The following is a 16,733-nucleotide window of genomic DNA, read 5'->3' as shown; positions in this document are numbered from 1 at the left end:
AATTACGATAATAATAAATATGTCTTAAACACACAAACGCATGTTCATAAATCAAGTTTTGTACTTTGCTTATTTGTTTGGAACTTTGAGGTTTTGATACTTTAAATGCAAAATGATTACTTCGGGAAAAAAATAATTCCTTAAAATACGTAAAAAGCGCTCTCCTGCAGTTTAATAATGAAACTATAGAATATTATTATTAATTATTATTATTGAATGGTTATTTTATCATGAATATATATTATGTAAGTACCTATACATATATGGATAAAATAATTTATTTTATCACTAGTACTTAAATAGGCATATAGTTTATGACAATATTTCACAAACTCAAATATTATAAATCGTCCGTTTTTTTTATTTATTCATTATATATTCATATCGGCGATACCTGCCTATACACACGCACCCATGTCATTTGTCATCGTATAATAATAAAAAATTATTATTAATTATAGTATGCGTCGTCTGTCGTCAGATGTTTTTAATAATATATACCTACATGCTTACATATCTGCTGCAGATATATAATATTATTCTCCGACTTAAGACGTTTATGCGCGTACCTTTAAACTTTGTCGTGTGCATATTTTTTATTGCGAATTATAGTAAAAGAAAACATTAAAAAATATATAAATACAATACAATATGTAAAAATAAACGATGTTTGCTCTAAACCAGTAAATATAACATCAGGTGTCCTTCAAGGTGGACATCTGTCTCCGGTGGTCCTCTTCTCTTTATTAGTAAACAGCGGAAAAAGTGTTCTGAAACACTGCCAATTACTGATATATTTGCCGATGATATAAAGTTGAAACTTTGTATTTATACCCTTCGGCATTCAGGATTGTATTCTTCTTAAAGAGGACCTCAACTCCCTGGTCTTCTGGGATGGATTCCTGTATCCCCAAATGCACTTTTATGTCTTTTTCTCGTTTTCATGGTTATTCTATTAATTTTAATTGCCTATTCTATATCTGGTGTCCTCCTCGAAGTTGCCGGTGAGTCCGTAAATTATTTGGATATAACGTTTACTCAAGACTCTGAAGTGTGCATCTTTCAAGCTATCGATTGATTTTTCACCACATGATTATAATCTAGAACTTAGCCACCTGGCTGGCTGACAGGCGAGTTCAAACAAACCCATAATTTTTTTCACAACTCTTTGATGGTCGAATCGACTCACCTGTCCTATTAAACAAACTTAATATTAGATTCCTAGTTTTTAGTTCAAGCAATGTGTTCCCTTTCATATCCCTTTTTGTTCCGTGAATTATTTGCCAAATAGTCCTATTTTGGCTATTTTACGAATGATTATGATTATGAATAGCTAACGAGTAGTCCGTCTTTCCCATTGGGAGACTAAACCTGTCCCCGTTTATGAAATGTTTATCACTGTATGTATGTTTTAAAATTTATACTGTTATGTACTTTAGCTCTAAGATAACTATCTAAATTTGTATTCGCCTCTTCCTGTTTCATAATAATGAATAAAAAACGGTCGACGGACGGCCATTTAATCGTATGGTGAAAACAATATCGTTGAGTTTTTCAAACGTCTCTTTTTTTGTCCGATTTTACAGACGGTTACACAACAGCCCGCGTCGTCGGTACCGGTGCCGTCTCAGCAGCAGCCAGCGGCTCCGCGTCCGTCGTACGCGCCTCTGACGGCACTGTCCAGCATGCAGCCGCCCGGTTCGTCGGGCGCTGACCACCATCCACAGCCGCCGCAGCCACTGCCGCCGCCACCGCCGTCGCACCACCGGCGCCATCACCACCATCAACACCACGGTGCACCGTACAACAGCGCCTTCTCCGCGCCGCCGCCGCCCACTCAGGCCAACGGCGCATCGTCCGACGCTTCCGACAACATCGGCGGCAAACTCGAACAAGCGGCGCCGTTACCGCCGCCGCCGCCTCCGCCTTACGCCCATGGTGAGTACCTATCTATACTATTGCCTAGGTTAGGGTAGTACTTACCTATATATTATTATACCTATGCTTATAATGAGTGTAATTTTAGGGTTTTATAGTTATAGTTAGATTCCTAGGAAACCTAAGTTCAAAACCAAAAGTCCAAATGTCCATAGCAACCCCCTCCCCACACACTTCCCATCAAGAGCGTCACTAGAGTTACTATGCGTAGGCACTGCAGAGAATCCTTCTGATAGATGAAAGTTGAAAATGTATCCATAGAGTAAATTCATGCCATCCTTGTCATTTAGGTCAATAATAAAACAAGCACATAATAATATTGTATATTTTATTACTGTAATTCTGTTTATACGCACTCGCCTATATTTAGATGCGAATGTTTGTATAAGATATCATTAGAAATATATTAGTACAACCAGATTATGGAATCTCTACTTGGGTAATATACAGCGTGCAACAGAAAGAACTTACTAATGCAATGACTTTTGTTATAATCAATATTTAAAAAAATATATAATAATTTATAAACACTAGCGCTATATTTATAGCATAATTTTTTTCATTTTTATTTCTTGAAACTGAAAATAACAATTTTTAAATCTGATTATAAGAATAACAACTTTGATAGGAAAAAATATTTATCCAAGTCAAGTTAACTTTATTTTTTAGAATTTTTTAAAATATGAATATTGAATATTTTACTGGAGTACATTAATTTAAAACGTGCAAACTTTTTTTTTCAAAATTATACTATTATATAATTTATTTTTGGTAATTTCCTGACATGAGTATATTTCTTAAATTATTTAGGTAGGTACCTACTATTCATATAATATTTTTCACAATTTTTGTCATATGTTTAACATCATTTTTTCGTCAGGTATTTCTGTTACACCCTGTATGTTCGACCTGATGTTATTATTGTCCTCTTATACAATAAACTCGTACACGGTACATTCACAATATTAATACATTTTTATTTATTATGCATTTATAGTTATTAGGTAATTATTAATTATTTTATACATTGAACCCATGACAGTTTTTTTTTTTGCCTGCAAGGATTTTGATTTTACCAGAATGGGCTAAAACTTCTATGAGGGGGGGGGGCAAGCCCCCTTAGTTATGCCGATGATAATATATGTCTGCACCTAAGAACTTCCGGCTAACTGTTTTATATAATTTACAAATCGTCAAAACTTTCGTCGGACACCCGCGTCGATCCCGCCACTTTCCATTTGTTTTACGTGTAACCATCCTGCAAGTTACTATTGCGATGACCCTATTTGCAGATATATAGGATGGTTTTTCAGTAATATTCAACATAACTGAACTCTGAATTGTCTGTGCTCATCGCTCTCATCCATTTTTTATACGATGTCAGTATTATGTAGCAGTATGTTACAATTTACTGCAATATAATTGTAATCGATGTGCTTTAGAAAAATATCATAATTTTGCAACTTATCACACTAAACTACGTGCTACGAACTTAGCAACAGTAAGCGGTGTCTGATTAATTAAACAAAATAAGTATATATAAACTCGTGAATATTTATATGATTTCAGTTATTTAAATAACTGAATTTACATTTCATGAAAATATTAATCGCCAATTGAAAAGTTTGGTTTCGTAAATATGTAATTAAATCATTGTTTTAATTTTAATCGATCGTATTATTTATTTTTGACGAGTTATCTTTTTTATTTATTAAATCAGTAGAGTTTTGTTAATATGACATAATATATTTTAAAAATCCTATTTAAATTATATATGATTAACGTATATTATGACCCATCCATCGCAAATCGCAATTGGTACACATCGCATAATATATAATATGGTTAAAACATTTAAATAATCGCTTACATTTATTATTGTGGGCGTACGCTGTACTAATTTTTATTAGTCAAATGTAGGTATAATTATGACTGAATATAGTAGAGGTATTATAATTTTTAACATTGTTTTTCTACGATCATTGTTATAATAGTGTGTAAAACAGTTATTCAACGACGATTAATTATAATTGTACTAACTTTTAATGGCAATATTTTTAGTAACACTTTATGAATACATTTTTTTTGTTTTGTAATTATGAATGTAGAATGAGGTGTAAAAGTGTAATGTGAAAAAACGTTCACAGGAAGGGGTGAACGAGGTTACCGTTCTCCATCCGACTTTTAGGCTGGGTTAAACCCACGTATTTTATGGTCTGGCAAAATATGTTTACCAATCATAAAAAAGGTCTCTCCCCTTTCGACAAATTTAAGCGGACGCCTGTGGTTGTAATAATCCCAAAATTGAATCATCGCTAAAATGTTTCGGTTTTTGTTGGGAATAATAATATGAGTAATTTAATTTCTAGTATATATACGTGGTACAATATACATGGTATGCACTATGATACTGTAACTGTAGCAGTGTACAAGTTTAGATTGAACAATAATACTTGACCGGAAAAAAAATTGTTTTAAAACGGTGTACCTACCTACTTAAACTAATATAAATATGAAAATGTTATCAACTATTTTAGGAAAAAATACATTGTTATGGTTGAATATTGTTTTGTATAATATAATAATTTATCGCAAATGTAATGTATAAATTATAGACAGTCCCAATGGATAACGAGTGTCTTGTGCTCCTACTATTTATTAGTAGTTTTGCGTTTCTTTTCTTATAAAACTAAAGTGCGTTTAATTTAATATATTATATTTTTTTTATGATGAAATGAAGATTTACATAGCACTCTTGAACATAAATTGCTTGAGTGTCCGTAAAAATCCTAACTGGAGCACTAAATTTATTTTTATTCAAACGTGTAAAAAACTTTTTTTAAATTTAAAAAAAAATAATGCAATTAAGGTTTTACATTTTACGTTCGTGTTAAAAGTCATTATGGGAAATTGACATTTAAGATGGGGGAGAAAATGTAAGGTGACCGGAAAACTTTTAAAATCTTCATTGCACTCGGTACAGTTGCTTTGAAAAAGGGTGCACAATGAATATTTATCACGGAAAAAATGGTCTTTCCAAAGTTAATTTATTTTCTACCATTAAAAACATTGTTGATTAATAAAATCCAATAAAAATATTGTCAAACTAATAAATAAAGAAAACTGTTACAACCTCCAACGTTTAATGTAGATTTTATTAGTTTTATTAATAGTCATAAATAAATAATAATGAGAAATTCGCAAAACAATTAAATAAAAAAGGAAACGTTAAATGTGCCGCAAGTCTGTATAATAAAAGTAGATTATATACTCTGTGGTATTTAATAATAACGTAATATATTGTTGTTAAATGCTGACTGATGGTTTTAAAACAAAAATAACGGCAAGTACCTATATATAAACGCTTCAATATATAGTTAACTCAATATTAACAAACTATTTAACAAGATTTCTTCGATCTTCTCGATTTCCTAATAGACACACTTCAATCATCATACGTACTTCGTGGAAAAACTAGTGTTCAAACGAACTTAGTTCAAAACTTTTGCTTGTAATTTTGATATTCGCGTATATATAAAACAGTGTCTTTCAATATCGTTTATAAGTCAAAAACTCCAACTTTTTTTCTAAACGCTAAATTATTTTTATATTCTTGAAATGTCAACGCCTAATACCATCGTAGATTTACGGGTTGCTGCAGCTGTTTGTTCTCAGTAAAATACAATTTAGCAGTCAAATATTCCCTTTATCTATAACCGAATATAATATGGTTTTAACCTCAACTTTGGACTTTTTCGTGTAAAAAAAAACTGCATCTATTTATTATCAAGTATAATCACGTATCCTCCATACTTAGTTTTGGCTGCAGCAGTGCGGTATGATGTACACATTGATCCGACGAATAATATTGTTAATAAGACGTGATGTGTATAATAATATATTATTGCAATCGACAGCGTGACTTTTTCGATAAAGAGGGTTGAGGCCTGTGGGTGGCCGGTGCTAAGAGCTGCGCTGGTTGGATTGTATAGCTTGACGTGTGCATTACGATTGGGACCTTACGTGTGCTTATAAGTACACAAGTGACAGCGTCACGGTGAGTGGTCCGCAGTGCACTGGTGAGATTCGAGCAATAATTAACATCACCGACCGACTAACGGTCGTCACGTGTGCACGCCGGCAATCACCATCGTCGCGGTGAAAGTCGCAGCGGGGCCGACAACGTATAACAGTTATTTATATTATTATTATATACCTAGGTATCTATATACGTATACATATATTTTTCCCGTTTTTGGTAACCACTGAACGCGCGCACACATATTCAGTTTGAAGCGCGCATTAATCAAAACGTCCGCCACCCACTTTTAGCCGAATAGAGTACAGAACACCAGAATAACTTTGTAACCTCGTAAAAATCGTTGAGCCAAAAAAAAAATGTCCCTCTTTTCCCGCTGTGCCCCGGGCAAACGGACGAAAAAATCGATAAAACTCCGCCGATAAATAAATAGGAAAAGTTAATAATCATAATATTATTGCTGTATACCTATATATACAACACACATATTTGTCCACGTGCCATCGCTTATTATTTATGTATGCCACGAGTCCGCCAGATCAAAAAATACGGTTATTGCATTGCCCGCGTATTCTCTTCTTAAATAATTTGATAATAATACAATTTATATTTGTGTAATGTATACCTAATATTTGATATTATAATGAATATTTCAATATAATATGATATTACCTATATATTATTTTAATTTATATTGAATACCTACGCAACTTGTATCGATCATCAACCACAATTTTTTACCAAATAGTACTATATCGTTGTATGCTATGTGTACTATATTATGCTTTCTTGTGCAGATTAATATCGTCCTGTGTCCATATGATACCTAGCTGTAGACACTGTTTTTAATACCCACATTTATAATATTATAGCGTCTCGTCATGGTTTACATAGAACAAAAACAACATTTTTTAAAATAAACAATGAAATACCTTCAAACATTTTCACTGATTAGCTTACATTGTTGTTATCTTTCAAACAACTTTTGTATATTATATTCTGTTTACAGCGAAAATAATAATATGTAGGGCAAAGGAATAATTATAATTTAAATGATAATCTCTATATTTTGCTCTCATAAGTTACATTTTTTATTTTAACAAAATAATTTTGTTTTTAAAACTTTTGATTTATGTTTTTTCTAACAACAATACGTGTACAATTACATAATCAACATTCAAATAATTAATTATTAAGTATTAACTATTAAGTATTACTATGTGTAGCCTTATTATATATTATTTATGTAAAGCGTTTAATTTATATTTAAGGCACCCCAGCAACTTAATTTAAAATAATTATTTCATATTTTATAATTTATCTCAACCAACAAGTCTTAAACATTTAAATAGATAAATAATTCATAAACAATAACAATAATAAAACCACCACAATATATTTTATCGTCAAAGAAATTAGTTGGATCAATATATTTTTTGCTTGACACATTTATGTTTATGCTAACACATATTCAATAAATGAAATATCAAGGCTTGTTGATTTTGGTTTGTTTATACATTTTAAGGCATGGAAATAAAATACTAAATAGTATATAATTGTATATAGGTAATAGGTATGAATAAAATTACATCTGCGATTTTATTTCGTAATTTGTGACTTGACTGTTAATATTCTATAAAATAATTCAAGTATTTATAATGTACAAAATAATAATATAATATGCTATTCGATATACCTACTTCAGCTAATATTATTCTGTATTAAATTTAAATTTTCATATCGTCTCATGGAAAGTTTAATTTATTTTAAGAATAAATTAGTTTAATGTTTTTATGTGCCTAGAATTGTCAATTAGAACAACATATAGCTGGTATGTTAAACTTCAAACCTGTGTTACTGAATTCTAATTTTGTTGTTGGTATAAATAAATATTGTAAATGTAGTTAGTGTATTACTTATACTATAAGTACTATATTATGTTATAGTCGATTCTGTATGTATTCATAATTAAATATTAAGAGTTATTACAAAACAATAACATACTTATTAATTGCATACATACATACATACTTACATATCGTACAAATCAAATGAGCATTCGGTATAATATAATATAATTGCAGTCCTACACTTTTTAATTTTTACATATTATCCATCATACGTGTTTCATCAGGCACTATAATGATACTTTAAGTATTGAAACTAATATGTTTGACAACGCTTGATCAACAAATGTTTTTTTATATACAAATAGCATCGAGTATTGTGACGAGCTTAAAAATCAGTTTTGCGTATTTTGTTGAGGAAACCGTTATCCGATTTCATTTGTATTCCGGCCTAAGAGGGGAATTGCGGTTGAATACACTTTCCTAACTGTGTTTTTGTGTTCATGGCGAGAAAATTGCGTTCTATATTTTTAGTTATGAACATTTAACAGATAAAAGAAAATGTGTTTTTTAATTAAGACGATTTCATATCTTACACGCGTACTGACTATCATTTTCTTATCATCCCTTGGTATTGTTTAATTTTATCAGATATCTCATACTCATACCGTTTTATTTATCATCATGCGGGACATCACTTTTTAGTGTAGATATAAACGTGTCATACTGTCATGTAGGCACTCATGTCAAATACCTACTTGTTGATATATGTTTACAAATGTATAAACAAAATAAGAAGTCGTATAAAATAAAATAATAAAATATAAATACATAATATATTTTGTTGTAAATTGTAATACAAAGTAATATCATATCGTGTATACCTATTACCTACTGTATATTATATAAGATATTATATAGGCTATAGTATTATGTATATTGTATAGGCTATATATATTTTATATATATAACTTATAACTTATATTTAAATCGTATACGTGTATTAATAATTACAAATATATCATTAATTATGTCTTAATTTCATAAAACTATAACGGCGACTATAATATAGTTTTTACCGATCTAGGAAGAACATGTATTTTTCATTTCTAGAACATTAGTATAATATATATTAAAAAATCGTTATTTTATTCTTTATTTAATAGGATGGACATTTATTTTTTTTTTTTAACTATAATCATAGATAATTAAAATTATAATTATATGGTTTATTGTAATTTATGATACTTACGAATTACTACTTTGACATTTTAATAATAGTGGTATTACCTATAGCAATTTATATTTAAATATGGTACATTTCTGTATACTAATACTATCGTGAAAAACTAAATGCTATCAATTGTTAAAACTAGTAAGTAGTTTCCCATTAAATATAAAATTATATTATATTTCTTTTTTTCTTTTCGGTTTTTGTATCTATAGGTACTTACGCAGTTATATCCACTTTATTGGTTTATTATTTCCCTAATTGATAATCATGTTTGGTATTTTGTTTATTCGAATTCATTTAAACTGTACCAAAAAAGCAAAAAATGTATTCACTATTTTTTCATCTCTTATATTTAGGGGAAAAAATCAATACTATACAGATTAATATTTTAATTTTCAATGTCTTATTAATTCAATTAGTTTAATCAGGTTACTTGTCTCGTCCCTTGAATTACCTACCAGGTACATTATATTTAAATAATCAGCTAATGCATTTAATTAATAAATCAAGTGTTTTAGATACAATTTAAGAGAATTATTGTTTTAAATTTAAATTATGCTTTTATATTTTGTGTCTATATTCCAAAACAATTTTCGTTTATTTTTCTCGTATATATAACATAGGTACCTCTCGTTCTTCTTTATTATTTAGATAAAATTTATTTTCAAAGTTTTCTTATAATTTAAATTTTAAAACGTCAAGACACTAAACTTTTTAAGAAAAACATAGGTGATAGGTGTATTGTATAAGTTTATATTTTTGATTATTTTATAAAACTGGTACGTTCGTAGAATGTAATAGCATATTTTTTGATTGTATCTGATATCGTATCAACAGTATTATAAATAGTAAAATATTATGGTTTTTAATCAAAATAATCCATACATTTTATAGTTTTGATTGAATTTTGATTTCAACATTGGTCTTCAGTGTATTATAAAGACTTGATTAAGACACGTTTTCGTACATATATTGATTATTATCTATATTGGTATTTTGAAACATATTTAGCTTTGTTACGAAGGGATATTTTTAGGGAATATTTACTTACATATTTGAATTTTAGTATTATACCAATCTGTTAATAGGAAATTCGTGTAAAACTATATCTATTGATCGTACACGTTTCTTTATATTATTTTGTGATGAGTATCTCACTAGGTGATTAGTTGATATTACCTACTGCAGTAGTGACATTCGTCCGTTTAGTCGATCACTGGAAAGGTAGTCCGTTTTATGTCCTAGAATGTACGGAAACTAGAATGGTATTTTTTATAATATTTGTTAAGACGTATATTTACATAACGGCACAGAAAGTTCCCTCGTATATAATTTGTTTTAAAATTTAGGACATACGTTACAGATCGCTGAGTATTTGTGAAACCTAAAAAAAAATAATTGCGTTGCCGACACGAATTTTTTGTACTTATCTATATTATATTTTATATTTGTTATTTCGTTATTAAAGACTTGGAATAATAAATTAATATTTATCTCGATTTGTATATATTATGAACATATAAACACATTAAATAATATTTTTAAAATTATTTATGTATTACGTGGTGGAAGTGTTAAAAATTTTAATCTAATATTGGTCTATCGTTCTTCCGAGGAACAAATGCAAAAAAAACATAAATATCCGTCGCCAAACTTTCAAGTTCATTTATCTATATATATATTTAATTTTGTATACAGAAGTGAGAACGTATTTTGATTAACCAACAAGGCAATGAACATATTATTATATAGCTGACATAATTACTGTGATTTATTTTTATGATATTGCGTTCTTCAAAATATGCCTAAACTATTCAGGGCAAATACGTTTTTTATATTCAGCTAATAGGTATAGTGCCTATTACATTATTAATAAACAAATAATTATTATTCATATATTTTTATTTTTAATACTTAAAAAAAGAACAGTGTAAATTGCAACTAGTGACCAATACTTTTAGTTTGTTTTTTATGCAATGATTCATTTTTACTAATATACTAATAGGTAATACATTATTTTTATACAAGTAATTTATGTAGGGTAATTTACAAGTAGAAATAAAAGTCGAAAAACCAAAAATTATTACGGAAAATATTATAGTTTTTTTCTTCATACAAACATTGTTGTCATGTTCAAAGATTATATTTCAAGATTAACATTAAACAGTAAATACCCATCAGTTGAAATTATCAATTCAATTCGAATAACGTCTTCATTTTATTATGATGATTTAATGAATGATTTACGACACGAGTTATATTGTAAAATGTTAATATTCCCCTCTGCTTTATTTTCCCTCTAGGTAATACAATAGTGTTGTACTGTTGTGTACCGTGATGTTGTGTACGAGGAACACTCTGTAGTATGTATATATTCTCCGGAGCCCTTGGGTTATTTGTTATTTATCGCATCTGCCGGTCTCCCTGAACCCCCATTCATCCCAATCTGTACGAATACCAGATGTTTATTGTGCTTGTTTTGTCGCGTGTCGAGCTCATTTTTAATACAGGCTGCTATAGCTACTTATTTGGGCGGGAAAAAAACACACCACAAATAGGTGTATACTATATTACGCTACACGTACGCACAAAACAATTTTCGTTTCCGTTTCATTTTTTCAAAGTAGTTTTCTAGAAAAAGAAATAATTTTTTTCTTATAGTATTTTATAATTAGAAAAAGCAAAATTGAATTTCTCGTTTGAAGTCGACGCGTTTTTTCCCTTCTATAATATTATCACGATAAAATCGAGGAACAATGACCGTCCATTTTGATTAGGTTTTTGAGGTTCCTATGGGTGGTAGTAGTCTTTTTAAATGTTGGAAAAATATTTCTATTCGTACGATTTGTCAAACAATTTATTATCTTTTTTCTTAGGTGCGTATTTTGCATATAGTGTGCTAGTCCGTCTCTCGTGATTTCCATGGCCACGAGAACCAATTAACTATATTATATCATAATTTATAGATTTTAAGAAAATAATATTTAACAATATTTTTAACCTATACATTCTTTGAGGTGTTATTTTTCTGAATATCTTAAAATATGGTTTTGTCAAATTGTCACTATTAATTTGTATAAAGATACTAAATATCTGATATATATATATAATATTATATATATAAACGTAGGTACCTATTTATTTAGTTTTTTTTGCATACGGTGTAAATTAAATTATCAAACTTTTTAAAATTTGATTAAACAATTGCAGAACAGAAATTATTGGTTATATTTAATTTTAAACTCATAAATTATTTATTACCTATGTATCTATTTGTTTATAATATATGAATGTGTGTAGGTATACGTATAGACCGTAATAACATAGGTAGGTATAGTAACCAGGAAATAAAGTTTATCATGGTCGTAAAGTATACTTTCATTACTAATTGTTTTATTCGTAAACATTGTTTATTATTACATGGTTTTTTTTATGTTTATCATGCTTTATAATTATATAGAGTAAAAAACAAATAAACACGATACCTACATTATAGTTTTTATGTATCTTCATTTTATTCGTTTTTGTGCTACCTAGTTTACATGTTTGAGATGAATGTGTTTTGTGGCAATAACTAATATTATATGCAATAGGTAGTAGCACATGGATGCATTCGTATCTTAAATTTAGTAAGCATTGATTTTTAAAATATTTTATAGTTTTAGTTATACTTAAATACTTAATCAAAGACAGATTTTATTAATGCGAAAACCTTATTATGTATTTTTCCATAATATATTCCGATGCAGACAGCAGAATGTTGTTATGAAACAGTTGATGTTCAAACACTACGAATATCGAACATCGAGCATTACCAACAAGCAATAAGTACTCCTATTATTTATCGGCACTTAACTTTTAAATTGGAATAGTGGTGAGGCAATAGAGTGACTGTGAATTTTTGCTTCAGTATTCCGTGGCTCCGCTCATCTAAACTTTAAATGGATCAATGTTCGATGTTAATAAAATTATGTCAACATTTCCAGTAAAATAATCTATTTCAAAATATAAAATTAATAGTAGGCATGGGTAGCAATTAAAATAAAAAGTAGATATAAAACGTGTACAATTTTATAATTTATTAGTTATAATAGGCGAGTACCTATATACTAGGTAATTATACAAAATTATACAAAAACCCGAAAATCAGCCCAGTAAATATTATATGACTTGCGTAAAAAAATCACCTTTTACATATGAACGAATTAGGTTGTTATAATAACTACCTATTATATATTATATTATAATATTTGTCGACCTTTCGCGTTTGTTAAATTGAAAATGTTTTATATAATATGTACATATAAATTATAATATCAATAGGTTTTCATTTTTCATTAAGTTGTCTGTCGTCACACTAGTCCCATTTTTTTGGATACGGTAAAAACGCACGACCGTTATTTATTTTGTTTGAATGCACTTATCAAGAATCAACTTATTCTTTTCGACCGGTTAGTCGGTCTACCGCGGTGACGGGTAACGACTTCAACTCGATGCGTTATTCAAACTCAAATTACCCCATGACAACTGTACTTCAATACTGCGTGTTGGTCCCGCCGAATGCAAATGAATATTATGAGAGCATGTGACGACTCTCTTATAATATATTTTTATAATAATAGTCAATAGATGACCAACACTGCATTTGTCTCTAGTTTTAGAAAATGATAATATGAACGTTTGCCAAAAATGTATTCGTATATAATATGCTCAACATAAGTTTTTGAGAGAAGCTTACAGCCGCTCTTTGTGCTTAAGGGTTGCTAGGTATAATTTATCGATCTATCAAGCATAATTATTATAAATTAATTACATTATTGTTTATATAGTATATAAATTGATTTTCCAAATAAAAATAATAGTTTAGTACAAACGTTATAACGGCTAATGTGGTACCTACCTACCTATTACCAAAAAATGAATTACGATCAACGGTCATTTAGTTATTTATCAAGAAATCATTGATGTTTCTGTTACATTTAAGAAATCTTCCGAATGTCGTCTTGCTAATGTAGACGTTTTTATTATTATTTTTAAATAATTATTATCTATTATTCTTATTCATCTATAATAATATGTTCATTATGTCCATTTATGTGCGTATTGTTATAGAATACATTATATAATTGAGATATTTTCTTTTAATAAAATTGATTGTGAAACATAATTTCGAATATATAATTCGTGAAATTAATTTTCAATTGATACGAAGACATAAAATAAAGGCCATAAAATCAAATAAAATAATAATGATTGTTAATATTAAAATAAGCTATATAGCCGGTACCCAATTACCTATTAATTAACTGTATTTATTCATTATTAAACTCAATTAATTATTTCTCGATAATTAATGTATAACAATATAATTGAAAATAATAAACAATTAAATAGAGCAAGCAGTGTTAACGGTTTCAAGGTACCGAGAGTGTGGAGGAGGTCTTTGCCTTTTTCGGCGAATGTTCTGATTTTTATCAACGCACAAGGACGTCCCACGCGCTTTTAATAAAGAAAAAACTCCGTGGTGGTACCATATTATATACGTTATAATATTTCGTCTGCAATATTATATCGTTATTTTCTTTAATACAATATTGTTTAGTATTTATATCATAAAATAATATTCATATAACGTCGAGGAGATTATAATATACATACCTAATATAGGTACCACACTGCATTGGACAGTGAAATTATTATTATCATCGACGATCGACCAGCCGCCACCTCGCACGAACTATATAATAATATATACACCGCTATTGGCTGCCCAACTCGTGTCCGACTTCGGTCTTGCGTGATTAAAACATCCATAAGTTGTCACCACCCTAGGACGACCTAGGTTGACAGTCGTTCGAAAAGTTTCTGCCGACGTTCCATTAATGCTGGAGTGTGGCTTTCAATTAAATGACTTGTGCGAAACTTTTCAGCCGCCGCTGTTCTGCCGACCTGCTCGTTATCCCGCGATGAGATTACAATCAAATCATTCCACCGTGTGCAGTAGGTAGTAATTCCGTAATGGCCACAGACTGTATATATGTATATGATAGCAAATACAGCTTCTGAAAATACTTCATGCCGATGATTTTCTACGGGCTCTGTCTGTATACGTCAATTAAACCTTGAAATATATGGGTAACCTTTTTAAAACACTTTAAATATATAATCGCTATTTAAATTTATTTGATTTTGGTCACTTGATATTATTATATTAATTTATATTATAACAAAATATGTTTTAAAACAAGCGCATGTGAACTAATACACGATTAATGCGAATCACTCGGAATCAGTAGTTTTTGTAGAAAAAATGTGTTGATATATCACAGGTAGAAATAGGAAAAAATTAATGTGTTAAGCCCGCGGGTTTCCACTACACCGCATGGTGGTGTCATTTCGTGTTTGTGTACATTTAATATTTAAGTATATTAGTAAATACTGTAAATAGGTAACAAAATGTTGGTAACTATTTACTTACAATAGTGAATACTTGCAAGTATGCTTATATGTATATAATATATTCGACTCTACACGGCATATATTGGTAGTGGAAACTCACGGCATTATAAAGTCTTAATTTTGGATTTTAGTTGTCAATATAGTAAATAGTTATCAACTAACATATATTTTATTATAAGTATTTTTAAGCATAGAATGTAATTATCATGTCTTATCAATTCCATATAATAACTATGTATACCTAAAACTTTTTTTTTTCAATCTACTAATTATTTTCACAATTAATATTAATGATAAATGCAATTTGTAATTTGGATTGCGGATAATGATATTATAACTTTTAATAAAAGTGACGTGTGGCATGAGAAGAGAAAAACAGTTTTCTATTTACTGCGCGAACGAGGTAAATTTTTGAAAATGTTTAGTACGTACTACGTGTATGTATTTAGTTCAGTACGTATTATGAAGTACGGTAAAAATGAGTTCATTTTAAACGAAACAAACGGAAATGAGATTACAAATAAAGAATTCAACTACACCGCAGGTAATTTCATTATGTGGGTTATGAAAAAGGGTACTTACGGAGGAAGGATGTAAATGTGTTATACACTACATCTGTTTTTTTTTAAACATCGTTTAAAATACCTATATATTACTGCAATATCAGTAACGTAAATAAAATGTATATCACTATAAACGATGTTATCTCTAAAATTAAAAAAAAATTATGATGTAGGTATATTCTTAATATTTATTAAAATAGTGGGTACTTTTGTAAAAATGAATTATTTTGACTTGCAATTTTACTAATTTAACAACGATTTTCTTTTGATTATAAATTATATTATATACTTCTCTTTTTGTATATATATTAAATGTATAGATTATAGATGAGTTAAAACAAAGATAATAAATAATAATAATATAATATATTATATTTCTCAATGTTTTATCATTTTTTTTTTATGCTTTATAGTAACAATTTCGTATGGAGGGCATGCAATACATTAGATAAATAAAATATATTTCTTACTCCATTTTAACATTTTTTTTCCCGTAATACTATTTTTAAGAAATATTTCGTCTAAGCAATAATGTCCCTTGTGTTATCATTTATGTAAAACAGGTTCTCAATTTTTATGTTTATGTATTTGCCTTACTAGACTTTTTATACTATATAGTAATATAGCTATTTATATATGTATATTACTGAATG

The 16,733-nt window shown here is 28.9% G+C and overlaps 1 protein-coding gene across 1 annotated transcript in view; it reads left to right on the top strand.

Annotated features, from left to right (window-relative positions):
- Positions 1-16,733, top strand: part of LOC132950804 (uncharacterized) — a 130,244-nt gene that overhangs the window by 23,336 nt on the left and 90,175 nt on the right. Inside the window, exon 4 of the mRNA XM_061022378.1 lies at positions 1,587-1,938. Coding sequence (XP_060878361.1) covers positions 1,587-1,938 — 352 coding nt within the window. The remainder of the gene's footprint in view (positions 1-1,586; positions 1,939-16,733) is intronic.

The sequence above is a fragment of the Metopolophium dirhodum genome, chromosome 8 (assembly GCF_019925205.1).
Source record: "Metopolophium dirhodum isolate CAU chromosome 8, ASM1992520v1, whole genome shotgun sequence".
In the NCBI taxonomy this organism is placed as follows: domain Eukaryota; kingdom Metazoa; phylum Arthropoda; class Insecta; order Hemiptera; family Aphididae; genus Metopolophium; species Metopolophium dirhodum.
The sequence above is the reverse complement of the archived record's forward strand: the minus strand, read 5'-3'. Positions and strand labels throughout refer to the sequence as shown.